This window comes from Amaranthus tricolor, chromosome 15 (genome assembly GCF_026212465.1).
Source record: "Amaranthus tricolor cultivar Red isolate AtriRed21 chromosome 15, ASM2621246v1, whole genome shotgun sequence".
NCBI classification, from domain to species: Eukaryota; Viridiplantae; Streptophyta; class Magnoliopsida; order Caryophyllales; family Amaranthaceae; genus Amaranthus; species Amaranthus tricolor.
In genome coordinates, this window is record NC_080061.1 from 3,400,163 (window position 1) to 3,416,762 (window position 16,600).

General features: G+C 35.7%; 2 protein-coding genes across 2 annotated transcripts; both read right to left on the bottom strand.

The window, feature by feature from the left end:
- Positions 1 to 242: 242 nt before the first annotated feature.
- LOC130800704 (uncharacterized) lies at positions 243 to 1,394 on the bottom strand. The gene has a single exon (XM_057664302.1). It carries the CDS (start codon positions 1,392 to 1,394, stop codon positions 243 to 245), a length of 1,152 nt encoding a protein of 383 aa, XP_057520285.1.
- A 3,780-nt stretch (positions 1,395 to 5,174) lies between these two features.
- On the bottom strand, positions 5,175 to 16,223 carry LOC130800708 (E3 ubiquitin-protein ligase HOS1). The gene is made up of 10 exons (XM_057664307.1): positions 15,835 to 16,223; positions 13,229 to 13,619; positions 12,742 to 12,876; positions 12,455 to 12,630; positions 11,857 to 12,264; positions 11,607 to 11,765; positions 10,354 to 10,848; positions 9,853 to 9,990; positions 7,042 to 7,730; positions 5,175 to 6,336 (listed from the first exon to the last, which is right to left on the bottom strand). The coding sequence occupies exons 1-10, from the start codon at positions 15,940 to 15,942 to the stop codon at positions 6,159 to 6,161; spliced, it is 2,877 nt and encodes a 958-aa protein (XP_057520290.1). The 5' UTR covers positions 15,943 to 16,223; the 3' UTR covers positions 5,175 to 6,158.
- Positions 16,224 to 16,600: the final 377 nt, after the last annotated feature.

Below are 16,600 nucleotides of genomic sequence, written 5' to 3' on the forward strand. Positions count from 1 at the left end.
TAGCTAAATCGTGAATTGTATACTTGTATGGGTACTACTAATACTTCATCATAAAATAGCAAATCCAAATAGCCACAAGCAGTACAAAAAAGAGTTGCAATTTCTATGTAACTCACATTGATTTAGTAGAAAAAACCATTTACTACTTTTGTTGACATTATTATAATTCCAACATTAATCAATATCAGACTACCAATCCTTGCATATAGATTGGACATGTCAGCAGTCAAGTCACTAGTCAGTCAATTAGAAGATGCACCACAAACATCCGAGTCTAGTTCCCACCAAGGTTTATCATCTTTGCAAAATATAGAATCATCATCTACTTCAATAGAATCATCAGCTTCATTCTCAATCTGGACCTCCTCAAAAACACAATCACTACCATTAAAGGAACCTCTTTGCAATTCTGGATTATATGACCATTCCAGCCTCTTCAAAATATCACGATCTTTCCACTGGCCTACAACTGAAACTGCCTGCTTTTCAGCTTTACCAATCAAGATTTCTCTCCAAGAAAAACAGGCATCAGCATTTCTTTTGAGCACCCCATCATTGCTGTCGCCAACAACAATAGTCCGTAGACATCTCTCCTTAGCCTCCTCCAAGACACCCGTAAAATCTGAATCATCTGAGACAAGCACCAAACATTGTATTCGCCTATGATCCATCATATCTACCATATGGCTCCTTAGAGCAACATCTGCAGCTTGTGGCTTATCAGACACCATTTGCACCCAAAAACCGGCACGTCTCAAATCTTCCCCTAGACCATAGCCCACCTTAGGTGTCAAAATATCTCTAGCAGCATTCTTATACTTCTCCATGTTCATAGCATATTTCGCCACCAAATTGACCCTCTTCTTTCCTTTTGCAGACTCTATCTGTCTCAGACGTTTCTGGTGCTCTCTTGTGTGAATCTTAAGATGGTCAATAAGCTTCTCATTGGTGTTAAATTTCCTCCCACAAATCCGGCATGCATATGGTTCAATGCGCTTGATGACTCCCTTGTTCTCTAAACGGTTTAACACCTTCTTCTCATTCCTCAACTCTCTAACCTGAGGGGGCACATAGCTCAAAGCATGTTGGTTGGCATAAGCTACCATATAGTGAACCACCCCAAAAGAAGAAACAGCCCTTTTCAACTTGATGGCAGCCTCAAAAGGAGCAACTGAAATAGGAGGTTTGTTATCCAAATCCCAGAAAATTCCTATTTTGCTTTGGGAAGGTTTCACTAATGCTGAAGTAGAAAAATTAGAAGATGGACACTGCCCAAAATCATTGAATCTAGAAAATTGTAAGAATAAAGTTATTTGTGATCTTCCTGCACATGATTTATGTAGAAGGTCGGCAATTTTAAGAAAATTATTGATGCCCATATACGTGGCTTGCATATTGATGGAAAACAAACCAGAAATTGGTGAAAGAGCAAACTGAATAACCAAATATAGGGAACTAAAAAGAAAAGGCAACAATTTCAAAGAGAGGGATAGCAGAACTGATCACAGAGCAAGTATACAGCCTTTGAAATCTTGTTTACTGACCTAGGTGCCCCAAACTGAGAAATGCCAAGAGTAATTGTTTTAACAACAAACCTTATGGCATTAAAAACTTCGCAAAGGGCATTTGCTCACCTTCTAAATACTTCCTTAAGAAAAAAGAACTATAAATCTTTAGTTTATTGGCTAGTTTGCATCTGTCATTAGGAATCATGAAGGACTTCGTTTCCTTTGAGCTTCTATGTGACAATTTTTGATTCAAAAAGTTCAAAAACGAAGTGCAGGAGCCAACAATGCGAGAGAAAAAGGCACCAAGCCATCAACGTTATAAGGTATTTAAGACAATGTTCCTTTGTGTTGATACTGATCAGTTACGCAAGGCATCAATAATCCAAATGTCCTGTGTATCAAAAATTCACCAATAGCAACCTGTATACTCGATCCACAAAGTCACAAAAATTACTAATAGCACCCACAAGTCACAAATACTTCAAATATAATCTTGAATCTAAAATTAAGGCAATCCAACCAACATAATCCAAATTCAGAAAATTAATGATACGCTCACAAAAGCCACTACTTAGTTTAACACACTAATGACACAAGTATTGCCAACTTAGAATAATATATGAAGTGAATCCACAAAATTCAATATTACAGTATCAACAAACAGCAAAGCAACATTAATTACCAATGCTAGCATAAAGTTAGAAACTTAAAATATATAGCCCCAAAATATGTGAGACTGTGAGTTAACCGGCAAAACTAGTTTAAGACTGTAAGTTAAACATCTAATTAGTTCAATAAGCTTGATATGTATAAGTATCAAGTTTATAGGGAAGAAAACAAGTAATAGGCAGTGAAAAAATTAAGTGAGAAACATAAGCAGATAAATGCTAAAACATTTATAAGTTTTTTGCCTTAAGATTGAAAGAAGGCAATCAAAAGATACATCAAATCTGTCTAACTAGCCAAAGAGACATCATATGTGCAACAACAGATGACATACTCCATAAATGGAAAAGCCTATCATATTTACCAACAATCTTCAACGACTATTCATAATTGAAAAGTTTCCTTTCTTATATCCCCTAAAAACATAATTACCTGAAACGCCAAACGTTGACCGAACGGCGTTTCAAAACATTCGTACCAAAACGTATGTTATAGGACAAACAGGAAAGCTCTCCCAAAAGACCAGTCTACTAGCTGAGAGAGCCATTTGACTATAAAACCACACCAGTTGCACTTTACAAGCGATGTGGCACAAGTCTCATACATTACAATGGACTGTAATAGGGTAAGGAAACGAGAACCGGATCGCCGGCGGCGACGTTCCGATTGCTAACATCAAAAACTTTTAAGCCCTAACAAAAGAGCACAAGAAAAAACAAAAGAGGAGAAAACTTACCGTCGTCAATGTGGTGTGGAGCGTGGACTTAGAGGTTCCGCTCTTTGTTCATACCCTCTATATCCCAAAAGTTTTTATTTTTTTTAAGAAAAAAGCAAATTCCCACGACTTATCATGAGGCGCTTTTTACATATGCATTGCATAACTCAACTAATACAATTATAAGTCTATGTGTTTTTTGTTTTAAGGTTGTCTCAACAAGATAAGGTTTATCATAATAGCAGCTCTTCAAAAAATAGTCTCAAGTAAAATTGGGTGAAAAACAAATAAAATAGTTAAAAGTTAAATGTGTTTATGGGCAGGTTTGGTCAAATAGGGATACCAAACAGAATGTGACTTAAAAATCTACCCGCAAGCCTAAAATTTCAGAAGTTCATCAACCTTAACAGGCTTACTTTATTTATCGCCTAGGTTGCACTAAAACGGACACGGACACGGACACGGACACGGGTACGGGAAAACGCCAACTTAAAAATGGCGGACACGGGGACACGAAAATGGTAATGTAATAAGTATATCAAATTAAAGATAATTTTACAATCTTTCATTTGATATATGTAATATATGTAAATAAACACTTTAAAAATATAAAACTCACATAAAATGCAAATAAGTACCAAATAAACAACATGACTATTTAAAAATAGTCATACAAACCAAATCAAAAAAAAACCAAATAAATAGGTAAATTTAAGGTTGATCATCACACATCATCCATATGACACCCATCATCATCCTCCGCTACAAAAGTAGTTTCCAACTCGGGCTCATCGAGAGAAAGAGGATATAAAAAAAATCAATAACAACATTTCAGCTTTTCAAAATTCAAATTACATACACATTAACAATTTAACATTAATAAATTTTCAATCACTCAAACAACATAAACAAAAAAAAAATCAAGAAACAACATTCTAACAAAATTATTACTAAAATTTCAACATTTTCAAATGTTGGTTCAAATTTTCAATAGCTTAGAAACAATTTGAATTCACAAATAGAATTCTTATCATCATCATAACATCAAATTAACAAAAGCTACGACAACAAGATTTTAGCCCATACATCAGTTGCACTATCTTCAATGAAAAAAATCAAATAATGTTTCCAGTTTTTTACCAAAACAAAACATTAATTCATGTAGATTTTTAAACCCAATTCCAGGTTTTTTCAAACAAATAAATGGCTCCATATTACTTAGATTATAAAATCAAAGATGAAGATAGTAATCAAATTCAATGGTCGAAAGAGCACATTACAAGAAATTAAGATTAAGAATTTAAGATTAACACTAAGATTAAAGATTAGAACAAGAATAATATTAGGATTTAGGATAAAGCGTGAAAATACCTTAAACAAAATCAAAAATTTCGATTTTTAGGAGCAGCAGCAGTGTTCGATTCGAAGTTTCGAACAACCCACAGGGCAGCAGCAGTGTTCGTCTGTGATGAAGGAGCAGCCGGTGGTGGCGTGGTGCGGGAGTGCGGCAGCGACAGTGGATGGAGGTGGAGGAAGAGTTGTGTAGAGTTTTTAGGGTTAGAGTGAAAGAGAGTTGAGAGGAGTGAGAGCAAGACTGCAAGAGAGGGAATTGAGAGTGAGAGGGAAATGGGAATTGGGAATTCGAGTGTTCTGGGCCTTCTGGCATTCTCCTGCTTTCAATTTTTAAATTTTTTTTTTTTTTAAAAAAAAAGGGTCCTTCACTCTTGTCGTATCTCTTGCTGTGTCCCTTGCGTGTCCTTGCCGTGTACCTTGCGTGTCCTTGCCGTGTCCGCGTGTCCAGAAAAATATTAAAAAATTGAACACTTCATTTGGCGTGTCGGACACGGATTTTCGCGTGTCCGTGTCCGACACGGGACACGCAGGTTCAGTGGCGTGTCCGTGTATTCCGGGCTATCTGCACTTTTACCAAGCGAACAGAACTTGTGAAGAAACATGTTTTTTTATTTATCAAGTATATATAGCTGTTTTTAAGATTTAGTTTTTGAATTACAAGTTACAATGAAAAAATTTTAAATATGGGTTTAGACATGTTATTTCGTCACACTTTGATTAATAGTATTAGTAATGAAATAACAAAATAAATAACTCCTCATGAACATTTCTACAATAACATAAACTTTTAGGTCTAAAACAATACTCCATTCATTCTCTTTTATTGTTCTTATGTTCCCATTTGAAAATTTAAAAGTATCTTCTCAATTGAAATCATTGTATTATAAATTTAATATCAACCTTTTTTTAGCCAAATACAGAAAGTATATCTAAAAAATCAACTTCACATGTGGTGTTCATGAAATATCTGAACCGAGTAAACAAAATATAATCTAAAAACTTATATAATCGATATAATAAAATTTAATATTTCAATTTGAAAGATCAAAAACCAGAACTTGAAAGAACATTTTTAGTCTAGCAATGATTCACTGGTAAACCTGATATCAAGTGAAACATTAAACTATACAGGCTTCACGATCAACTCAAGATCGAGCTAAAAAGCAAGCCGAGCCTAAAAACTAAAGGACCTAAACACGCTCAAACTCGAGATTGAATTTTGAGCCGATCTAAAGTATCCAACTCGAGCATGTCTAGTTAACATCCCGACGTAACTCAAATGTGAAACGGGCAAACTAAAAATAAACAAAGAATCTTTATCAAAAACATGATAACTGATAATCAAGGATGCAGCCTTGCATACTTGCAGGCAACTACCCAAGTTTAAAATGTAAATGGACTTCAAAAATCGAAAACAAAATTGCTTCATTGCTTGGAATTGGGCACACCTGAAACAAATCCCACCAATTGATAACTGAAATGCATAATGCGGCCAAAAGCAGAACTTCACATGATCATATCTTCTATTTCTCGAATAATTTCAGAGTACATAGAATACAATTGCTGAGAGTGAGGAGCTGCGCGAAGATGCAAAAAAGCCAGGAGGAACAAGTGCAAACGATGCACGGGTTGCAGCCTCACATACATAGGTTTCTTACGCATGATTCTGCAGTATCATTCCTTCCCAATATAAAAAGAACACTAAATAAAAATTTAAACTGTGCGCCTAGGTATTCTCTTACCATCAGAGGCTGTAAAGAAACCAACTTCAGCAACTTTAAGTAGAAGTATACTGCAGTATGTTCTTTCTGATTTTACAGCTCTTGTGTTTTTGCGAGTACTCGACCTCTCATAGCAGAAACCAGATCCAAAAATTGAGGACAAAAGCAGTCTTTTTAAGGTGAAAATCCATAGGTTTATCTCCGAGACACTCTACCCCTTCTAGAGCTTCTTCTCAAGGGCGTTGGATGAGAAGGAATAACGGTTGAATTTTCCAAACTTAGCTGCTCTTCCTCATCACTAGTTTCATCCGACCTCCATCTTTGAGCACCACTAATATTACATTTTGTAGCAGCAGAGTCATATGCTTCTTGGCTGTGAGGAAAGATATATTAGTCAAAAAAAGGGAGGTCATAAGGGAAAATTTCCAGAAGCAATGCTCACACAAGTGAAATAAGAGTAGGTGGGATAATAATCAAATATTCCATCAAGAGTCTAGTCCATTTAGTACTTATGGAGTTTTGGCAGGTAAGATGATTCCCCCTCAATAGTAATAGTTGTTTGATGTTTAGGCACAATTGAGTACGCCATTGTTAAAGATGACGATGGATAAGGTACACAATTGTTGTATTATGAATGAGACTTCAATAATTTTTTAAAAAAGGTTTGTAGAAAAAGAATCAAAAAAGGAACCTTTTTAATACAAGAGTACTAACGGTCAGTTTGGTAGATGGTATTAAATGGTAGTAATGGGAATGAAAACTAGTGTAATTTTGGTTGAAAAATCTCTAGTTACCTTGATGGTCATGCTTGTCCAACTTCAATCATCTCATTTTCTTCATAAATTTCATTCCAATGCATTACCATTAAGAGAGGTGGTATTAGGTGTAATGGATATTTGTACACAAAAAACCTTTTTCATGATTAAAGTTTCATTACCATGGGAATGACATGAAACTTTTGATGAAACTTTACACTATAAATCATTCCCAATACCACTATTTAGTACCACTAACCAAACGGGCAGTAAAAGTAATCAGACTAAGCGCCAGTGAGGTGTGAACTAAAAATAATTGTTACCTCCAAGATATATCCATTGCATCTTTTGAAGCCATGCTTCCATGTCTATCTGGGTCGCTGGGTGAGAACCTTTTACCAGAGGCAGTTTCATATCTTTCTTCAGGTGAGTGATCAAGCAAGCCACGGTTGCTACTTGGGGTCCTTGTTGGTTTAGCCATAACTCTACGGGAATGTGGAGGACTGACCTTAAGGAGTGGTCCAAAAAGACCATTTCTCTCAACCTGGGGAGAGATCCCATCCAGTTGAGCATCTAGAAATTCGCCATGAAAGAACCTAGATGAAGTTCTACTCACATCATCTTTAGTTGCCGTACCCTTCATGAATTGAACTCCGGGAGTTGAAACATCATCCATCTTGGAATTTTTCGCAATGCTAAATGGAGGCTTTGATAATGACCCAGTGTTCAGAACGAAATTTGTATGAGAAGTTCCTGTTTCAGCATTTCCAACATGTCCGGTTGATTTAGAAATTGGATAACTAGAATGCCGGAAAGAAGTATTATATTGGTCCATCTGTAAAATTAGGGAAGAGCTCAAGGGTGAGGACATGAAGACAGCTTCTTGCTCCTTAACAATCTCTGCTTCTCTTGGACAAGCAACCTCATCCCCACATAATACCATATCCTCAGGTAATTTTCCAGCCTTTAATTGCTGCTGCTCCACTTCAGGAAGCAATTCCACAGCTTTATTCTGCTCAACATATAACACCAACTCAGTTAGTAACACAGGTATTGACCTCATAACAAGGTCAAGAGTCAAAACAGCAAGGAAAACAAGACCAAGGACGAGCAAACATGTAAAATAGAATGAGAGAAAGAACAAGAGAGACAAAGGAGTGACTTAGCCTAAACAAACTCAACAATCTATAACAGATTGATCCACAGATCCTAGAAGAAAATTCCATGTGAAATAAGTATAAACATGAAAAAACAGAAATTTAAAAACCTGGAAACCGTATGCAGACAGAAAGAGACGCATGAAAAATCTGAGAACAGAGCAGCATGCCCAAATGGCAACAAAGTCTAATTTAAATTATAAAAAGGACCATAATCAACACGGTATTGAGCTTCAAGCTACTCTAGATGTAACTTCCAACCTCTTCTCAAATTTTCTAAACTTTTCTTGCTACCAAATCTAAACCAGGTGAGGCTGTGATTTGCCTGTCTTGTTAGTCAGGGGCTGTCTCTGATCTTAGAGGCACTTTGTTGCCTGTCTGACTGCTAGCTTTGATTATCAGTTTTATTCCTATGTTTTGAGTGCATTCATACAACTTGAGTGGTTTACTATAGTTGACGATAGTGAAAGGATAAAGTTGCTAATTTAAGTGTTCTAAATTTGCAAATTGGGAGTTCATGTTAAGGTTTGAGTTTATATAGAAGGATCAAATATTCAAGTGGGATGGGCAGATTTATCTATTCCATTCTGAAACAGGTAAAGTTTCAGGATCCCTCGGGGCTCATAAGAAGTTTTAGCTTTCCAGGGGACACAAGAAAAAGTTAAGGCGTCTGAATCCAAAGGAAAGCTGATGGAAGAGTTAACAGGGGGATCATAAATCAATTAAACATCCACAAGCCAAATTTTATATTTAAAGGGGTGCTTGACTTGTGCCAGAAAATAGAAATTGTAGTATCAAGGATTGCTAGATTCGTTTTAGCTTTTGTGTAATTGAATTGCTGATGAAATTGGCATTTGTCAATTCATTGTAAACACTGTGGTAACAGAAAGCATCAATCTTAAAAATTCTCAATTTTGAGGATGCAGAACTGAGTTTTGTAAATTGGGACCTCCACCAACTTCAAGCATCCACAATGTAATGTGATGCCGAATGAACCCAGGTGTTCAATGACTTCAATCACAAAACAAATGACTTCTCAGATTTAGCATAACGAAATCCAAGAAGAGGAAATCCAAGAAGACGATATAGTGATATACGCAGAGTCTACGGAACTCTCATTTTGTGACATCTTAGCAATGCACCCTCAAAGTTGCAAGTACATTCCATTTTTTAACAGCTTCTACTTCAAGTCTCTCATGACCTGATTACATGATTCAGTTTCTGAATTTGGTGCAGTTACTTGAGTGTATTCTCACATTCCACTATCTCCCATTAAAACACAAGAGCTGCAACTGGAGGGTAAAGGTAAAATTGTGAGCAGGAAACATGGTGCTTTTAGCAATTTGTGTTTAGAGCATAAGCACAAAGCTCTTAACAAGGCGTGGATAAATGAACATACATCTCCCAGAAAGACAAAAAACGCAAGTGGGTGTTTCAGTCGTTTCTTAACTATAGTTGGCTTAATTGTAATAGTTCTCTACTTTTTTTACACATTTTTTTATGTAAACTCTACTTTTATATCTACCTTACATGTCATGGTTTGGCTCTATATGAGTGTTAGCTAAAAGCTTAACCTGATGTAAAAAAGTGTATATTTTTCTGAAACATAAGAAAAAGCAAATCAAACACAAAGCGACTAGATACCCTTTAAGGTTTGCCTTAACCTGGCAAAATTACCTTCAGAGCACAGAGCAATATACTTAATTGTGTACTGTACTCCATAGAAACGCCAACTATAAAAAATATCTATTAAGAAAAATGGAAGTTGACTATCTCCCATCTCAATCTCAATAACTCTGAAGGGAGAATGTGCACAGGACTAAAATTAATTCTAAGCAAAACTAGTCTAAGGATATATGACAAGTCAAAGAAAATGCCAAATCAGGTTAAGAAAAAAACCACATTCAACAATCACCAAAAGGTCATACGAAATCGAGCATTACACATTATCAAGATTGTTGGAGTGAAAATACTTACAACAAGCCCTGCTCTCCAGCCAGCTGATGATCTCATTCTGCACAAGACTGCTTCATCAACATAACTCTTTGATATGAAATCCTCCTCTACTGTTTGGATCTCCCTATCTGTACGATAGGCATCAATGTACCGGTGGCGCTGAAGCATAAAAACCACATTATTGTGTAAGCTCTTTTCAATATTTCTGTATGAAATAGAGGTTTAACCTAATTGAAATCTATATAAGTATATAACTTTCATAGCTCTAGTTAACCTTCACCAAGAAAAGGGTTTATCCAACTCAGTACGATAAAGCTTTTCAACACTATTCCTATAGGCTTTTAGTTTCCAGTCACTATATTGCCAACGACAAAGGAACAAGAAGGGATCTATCACTTAGTCATTCCTCCATTTAAAAATCCCATGAATGAGATGACCCATGAGGAGAACTGACACATCAGCAAGAATTATTAGTGACTATTTGGAGGACTAACAAAGAGGTAAGCGGAAATGAATATTCACCTGGATATAATACACAACAAGAAGACTTCCAGCACTTGTACAAGGATCAGTCGTAGCACAATCTAAAAGGCATTTATGAAGATGCTTCTCTTCATCATGATTCCAGGGCAACTCTATGAGACGGTCAATTAAATTTCTCCGAACACAAAGATAGCAAATTTCAGTCACCAACACAAGCACCCAATCACTCCAACTTCTAAGTTCATCTTCAAAAGCGTCCGACACATCTACTGGAAACTTACGATTCATTTGATTCTCTTTGACATTCATGCAAAGCATCCTCTGGTACATGAAAGCCTCTGTTAGAAGACCACATTCCACTCTAACCCTAACTGCTGTAACTGCCTCACTCAAAGACACCTCAGCTCCACCATCGCGTCCACACCACCGCAGAAACATAAGCGCTGAATCAGGAGATCTCCTTTCTAACAGAACTTTTGCAATCTTAGGATGAGAATCAGGATTTGCGATTTCTGGAAGAAGGTGGCAAGCTTCCTATCCAAGAAAAGTATTTTGAGCAACTTCTAGTCAAGAAGGAATAAGCCATATAATAAAAGATATTGCATTTGAGACCTAGAATGTTATCTACCGGTAAAGCATCAAAAATTTTAACATGTAATAAGAATCAGAAGTGATTAGTCATTAGCTACAGTAGGCAAAGTCAAAGAAAGAAAATTCATTGATATTTATGTTTATAATTCATTTACAATTATGCTGAACAAAGATACAGCATTATTGATGTTAAATTAATGAGTGAAACTGAATTTCCCATTGACCAATACCAGGGGAAGTTAATTGCAGCGCAGTGTAATTAGCACAATGAACTGAAAACCAATGACCACGCATCCCCTTGTTCACCAGCACATCACTTAACCACATAGACCCAAATAGCCAGGTCAAACTTGTCCTACAACCAAAAAGTCTACAATATTTTATTTTTTCTTCAGTTCAACCTTCACTAATATAAAAGCTTTATCATTTATTCAGGAAAGTAACTTGTTACAAAACGAACTTAGAAATGATGCATGAGTATTGCTAGCATGTACTAACTACTAACTAAAGAATCCATCAGAAATCTAATGCACAAATTTAACTCCATAAACAATGTTTTAAGCAATACTGATTACCCTCTTTACCTAAGCCAAGATAGCTTATAATACATGATAAAAGATCCAAAACAAAGGTCATATTGTTTCACCCAGCACAGTTATAAACAAAATTTATCAAGTGCATACTCCTGAAAAGGCATTCACCTGAAGGGCTTCATCTGTATGATCATCCAAAAGATAAAATGAAATAGACTCCAGTAAAGAGCTCCTGGTTATGCTGAAAGAAGCAGCAAAATCATCTACAGAATGCCTCCAATCATCATCAGCAGTTGTCCAATGACGATCAAAAAGATAATATAAAAACTGAACTTGTGTTAAGGAGTGCTGCCGTCAAATAAAATTAAATAATATCTCACATGAAAGCAATTTTTCCATATATGCATGAAAAGGATACGATTGCACGTTTGGCGACCACCATATCAGAACTTCCACAAAGGAAGAGTGTATCTACGGCCGCCCTCACATTTTCAAATGGATAGCAGCCTCTAAATCCCTCTATCTTCGACCTAAAGAAAGACGAACCACCGTCCCTTTGTAAGGATGCAACCTCAAGTTCAATAGCACTTGCTTGCTCATCAGATGAGCCAACTTCAAGATTCAGCAAGGCATCCTCAATAAAGAGACTTGAACTGTTTGGTTCTGTAGACTCTTCAGAAAATCCAACTGGTTCAGGCCATGCTCGCTTCACTGCAGCTAACTTCCTTTCATGCACAAGTGAACGCCATGAAAATACATTGTTGTGCCGAGACCTTAAGTTCTCCAAAAATTGATGTCTGATGCACCACAACATCATTTCCATATGCTGAACTTCAACAAAAATCAAAGGAGAATTAATAACACCAAGTAAAATTTATCGGACTTTCCTTATACACATCTAAAATGTTGACAAGAGCAGAAAACAAATAAAATTTCTGGAACATGCACAGTCAACAGCATCAAGTGTCAACAACCAATGTGCTTGGCAAGGAAAAAGTTATTTTTACATACTAAACCTGCTTGGTCTTCACTATGCTCTCTTGAAGCTGGTGGAGATCATCAAGTCTTGCAGAATGTGTGTCCTTGAACGTCATGTTCAATACTTCCAGCACACTGGACAAGCCCACCAGTTTGGCTGATATCATTAAAAGTGCATCCATTTTTGAATTCATCTCCTTAAGTTCAAGATTATCTGGTTTGCAAGTCAAGAAACAGACAAGAAAGTAAAAGAGGACATGAAAAGAAAAATGTGCTAGCTAAGAGTGACATAAGAAACCAAGAAATACATAAGCAACTTGGATACAAATCCCTTGAACTTGTGCTATGATAGTATTGAATGTCCTCTTGCACCAGTCCTTGACAACCACCTCATCCAGCAGAAAAGCTGTTACAGGATCACTTGATACAGCATTTTCATCCATGCAAACATCTGTAACATCTGTAACAATTTTGTCAAGGAAATACCATCCCTAACACTTCAATCATTCTAAAAAAAATGTGACAAGGAAGTTGATGTTTACAACAAAATAACAAAAAAAGCAGGCGAGACTCAAGAGTACTGCCTTTAAAAACAATACGATATAGCTAAAGGGATTCAAAAACCAAAAAATTTGAGGCAATGCTTCCTGACTAAAAGTGTACGAATTTGACAAGAGACTTTTTAAGGATTAGTTGAATAAATGCGAAATTTTCTTATTAAAAGAATCTTGTGAACATTGCTATAACTTTAATTAGTGAGCAAAACGTAATATGCATGACAAAAGTGGACCACTAATTGCATAAGAGGATACAATGGCATATCAAGCAGCATAAATTGTTCTCCATGGCAACATCAAACAAAGAATAAAGACGCTGAATTTCAGCAGCAAGGTATGTTTTGTCATCTTCCTTTTCTTGGCATCTGTCATTGCAATCTTTTAAGATAAGACCTGCATCAACACATTCATTGTAAAGGCGAAGCCGAAGTATATTGCCACTCTTAGGCAAAGAAGTTCGACATATAGGACAGATTTCACATCGCTGACTGCACTCTGCACACAAAGATGCATGCCCACATGAGGTTAAGACATGCTCCACTAGGCGGCCACAACTCCTCAGATCTCTGCTGGCACGGCATCGTTCAACTTTTGCTTCATTGCACAAATCCAATAGATCAATTGTCGCCAAGTGTTGCAGAGCATTCTGAGTGTCAAGATATATGTCAATCAGTAAGATATAAGTGATGATTATTATTCATCATACAACTAAATAGGAATTGCTAGTCCATATAGATAACAATGGCAGGCAGAGGTAGTACCCCCACGGCCCCACCAAATAAATCATGAATATGGTAATTAAAATTATCTACTTTACGGTCACCAATATTATACCTCGATTCATCCAGGTGATTTATAGCCTAAACATCAAAATATATTCTTCAATCACCATAGCTTGCTTCAACAATCACTAAGAGCTAAATTTGACTACGACATGAATAGGTAAAGGTAAGTCTACAAACATTTAGACCTTCCAGGACTCCAATTCAATGTGATCAACACTGTGCAACTGTTGTTAAATTGCTAGATTATAAGTTCAAAACTTCAAATGACAAATTCTATGAATATGGATAGAACTTCTTTCAAAAAACAAGGACATGAATTGAAGTCAGCAAAGGTCGTAAAAAGTAAAGAATAAATATATTGATTTCAAAGAGACCTGTAACCATAGTAGAGTCAGACAATTGAAGTGTGCCTATCAAAAGTATAATCACCCTACATACATCACACAAACCTGTAATGCACACAGCTCCATTATCACTCTCTTTATGAAATGCCCCTTTTTACACACTAAACATTGTCTTCCTTTCCCCTTTTTTATAGACACTAAGACATAACCCATAAGAAACTGACTTCCCACAACTTCATTAATATTACATATTTCTCCACTAACTGAACAATTATGGAAATAAAAAAACAACTTCCTTTGTCCCCACTGTCTTTAAAATAGAGGGGGATCACTTGCTCTACAACATAAAACAAAAAACCACTCTTGTTCACTCCCAATTCGACTCGTAGATACTAGTAATACTATATCTACATTCCTTACAAACCATGAGCATACAGCAATTTCATTGACGATCCCAAATTCAGGTAGATAAGCATGATTGTAGTACTTGATGACAACCAACATAAAACAGCAGCACATCTTAAATGATGATTCGATTTAAAATTAATGTGGAAGTGTCACTCCCCTACTAAGCACAGTAGTGAACTTTTCAAAAGTGTAGTGACTAGTGACAAATTGGAAAAACTTGTTAGGCCATGGCTAGAAGCACATCATGTGAATGCGGTTTCAAATGAACAAGGGTTTTACACTTCACCTCTTAAACAGGATGCAGTGTTAAGTATGCAAGGTCATCGTGCATAAATATGAGCCTTTTAATATTGTTTATTATAAAAATGAGTCATTTAGCACAAATGAGATAAGTAAAGAGGCACAATAAAGTTGGAAAAAAAATTGTTCCAAGTGAATGCTCTAAATGTATAAGGTCTATATTAGAGTTGTGAGGATATCCAAAAAGTTGTGACTAAATGGGTACGAGTGGATATAAATATAGAACTTATAGATTTACAAGTTGAGATGGTGAAAAATCAAAACAAATGGAGAATGAGAATCCACTAGAACTTATGTATGGGTTCATGACGTCAATTTCGATCTTTTTGGATTAAGGTTTTGGCATTGTTGTGGTATAATTCAAATTGTTAGTAATAAATTTTCATCGAAGGCAAAGGCCAAATAAAGTATGATTATCTTTCACGTTAATTCGATTGGGTTTATGTAGCGAGCCTCATATAGAAGAAATAAAACGCTTTGTCATTAATTTTTTCCTCCAACTCTATGTTCCCTTGTCTAGTTATCCCACACTTTCTATTTATATTTCTCTCATTGTCTTGCCACAGCAAAGCTGCATTAGCATGTAGCAACATAGGAAGACATGATGATCACATTCAGCACTCTACTAAGCAATCGTGTTCATGTATCAAGTACTACATGATGTTGTCCAAAATTTCAGTTTAATGCAAGCTCACACATTCTTAAATACTAACCAACTGCAACATATGCAAATCAACTGATCTCTTTTCAGTCTATGATTCTAAGCAAATATAATAATAACTGAGCGGGCAAATACTGATAAATAAAGTTAGCACATCCTAATTGCTTGCTAACCGGTATCACTAAGTTCACCCATTATCAAAGGCACAAAAGCAAACTTAATGGTTCCCCTAAATGAATTAAAATATATGTAAATCAAGTAAATAATTGAGGTTTAATAGTTTCTAATCAATAAATTTGTCAATATTATAATGGAAAGACACTTAACACGCAAAAAAAAAAAAGAAAAAAAAAGAAAACAAACCTGAACAGCTTTGCTGCTGTATTCTGGCTGTGAAGGTGAAGATGCAAATCTGACACCGTTAATCGACTGAGAGGTAAAACTTGAGCCATTAAGTTTACTTCGGTCCATTTCCCAACTAATTTAGAGAAAACCCTAATTTCAATCGAGTAATAGATGCTCGGAACGTTAGGGTTTTAGCGCAAAAGTCCGAATTCGGGATTGATGAATAATAATGTTTTGGTTACAACGTTACTGTTGATTTTAAGAAAATTGAAATAGGGTTTCTCAATTTGAGAGGTTTTGGGGGTTTTGGAGAAAAGAATAAGCAAAGTGAGTGTTGTGTTCACAGAGCCTTGAACTTGAGAGCGAGCTTTTTTTTTTTGAAGTGCTTTGACAGGGAACTTATGTGTGGAATTTTCCGGAAATTCTTATTTCTCAAAATAGAATCTACAGTTATTAGCCCAAACTAATGCACCCCAAGTACACTCACAAATTTTTAAATGAAATAATTTTATAATGAGATTATTTTTAATTAACTGATTATATATATTTAGTGTGTTAAATTGATTATTAACGCTTTTATAGTAATCAATTAGAAAAATAGGCTTATTATATGAGTCAGTCTCATACAAAACGATATATATATATATATATATATATATATATATATATATATATATATATATATATGTATGTATGTACCCGATACTATGGACTACAACGATAATATCAACATTTTAGATTTATTTTCGCTATATAAATCAATAGAAATAATAAAATAAGTGAC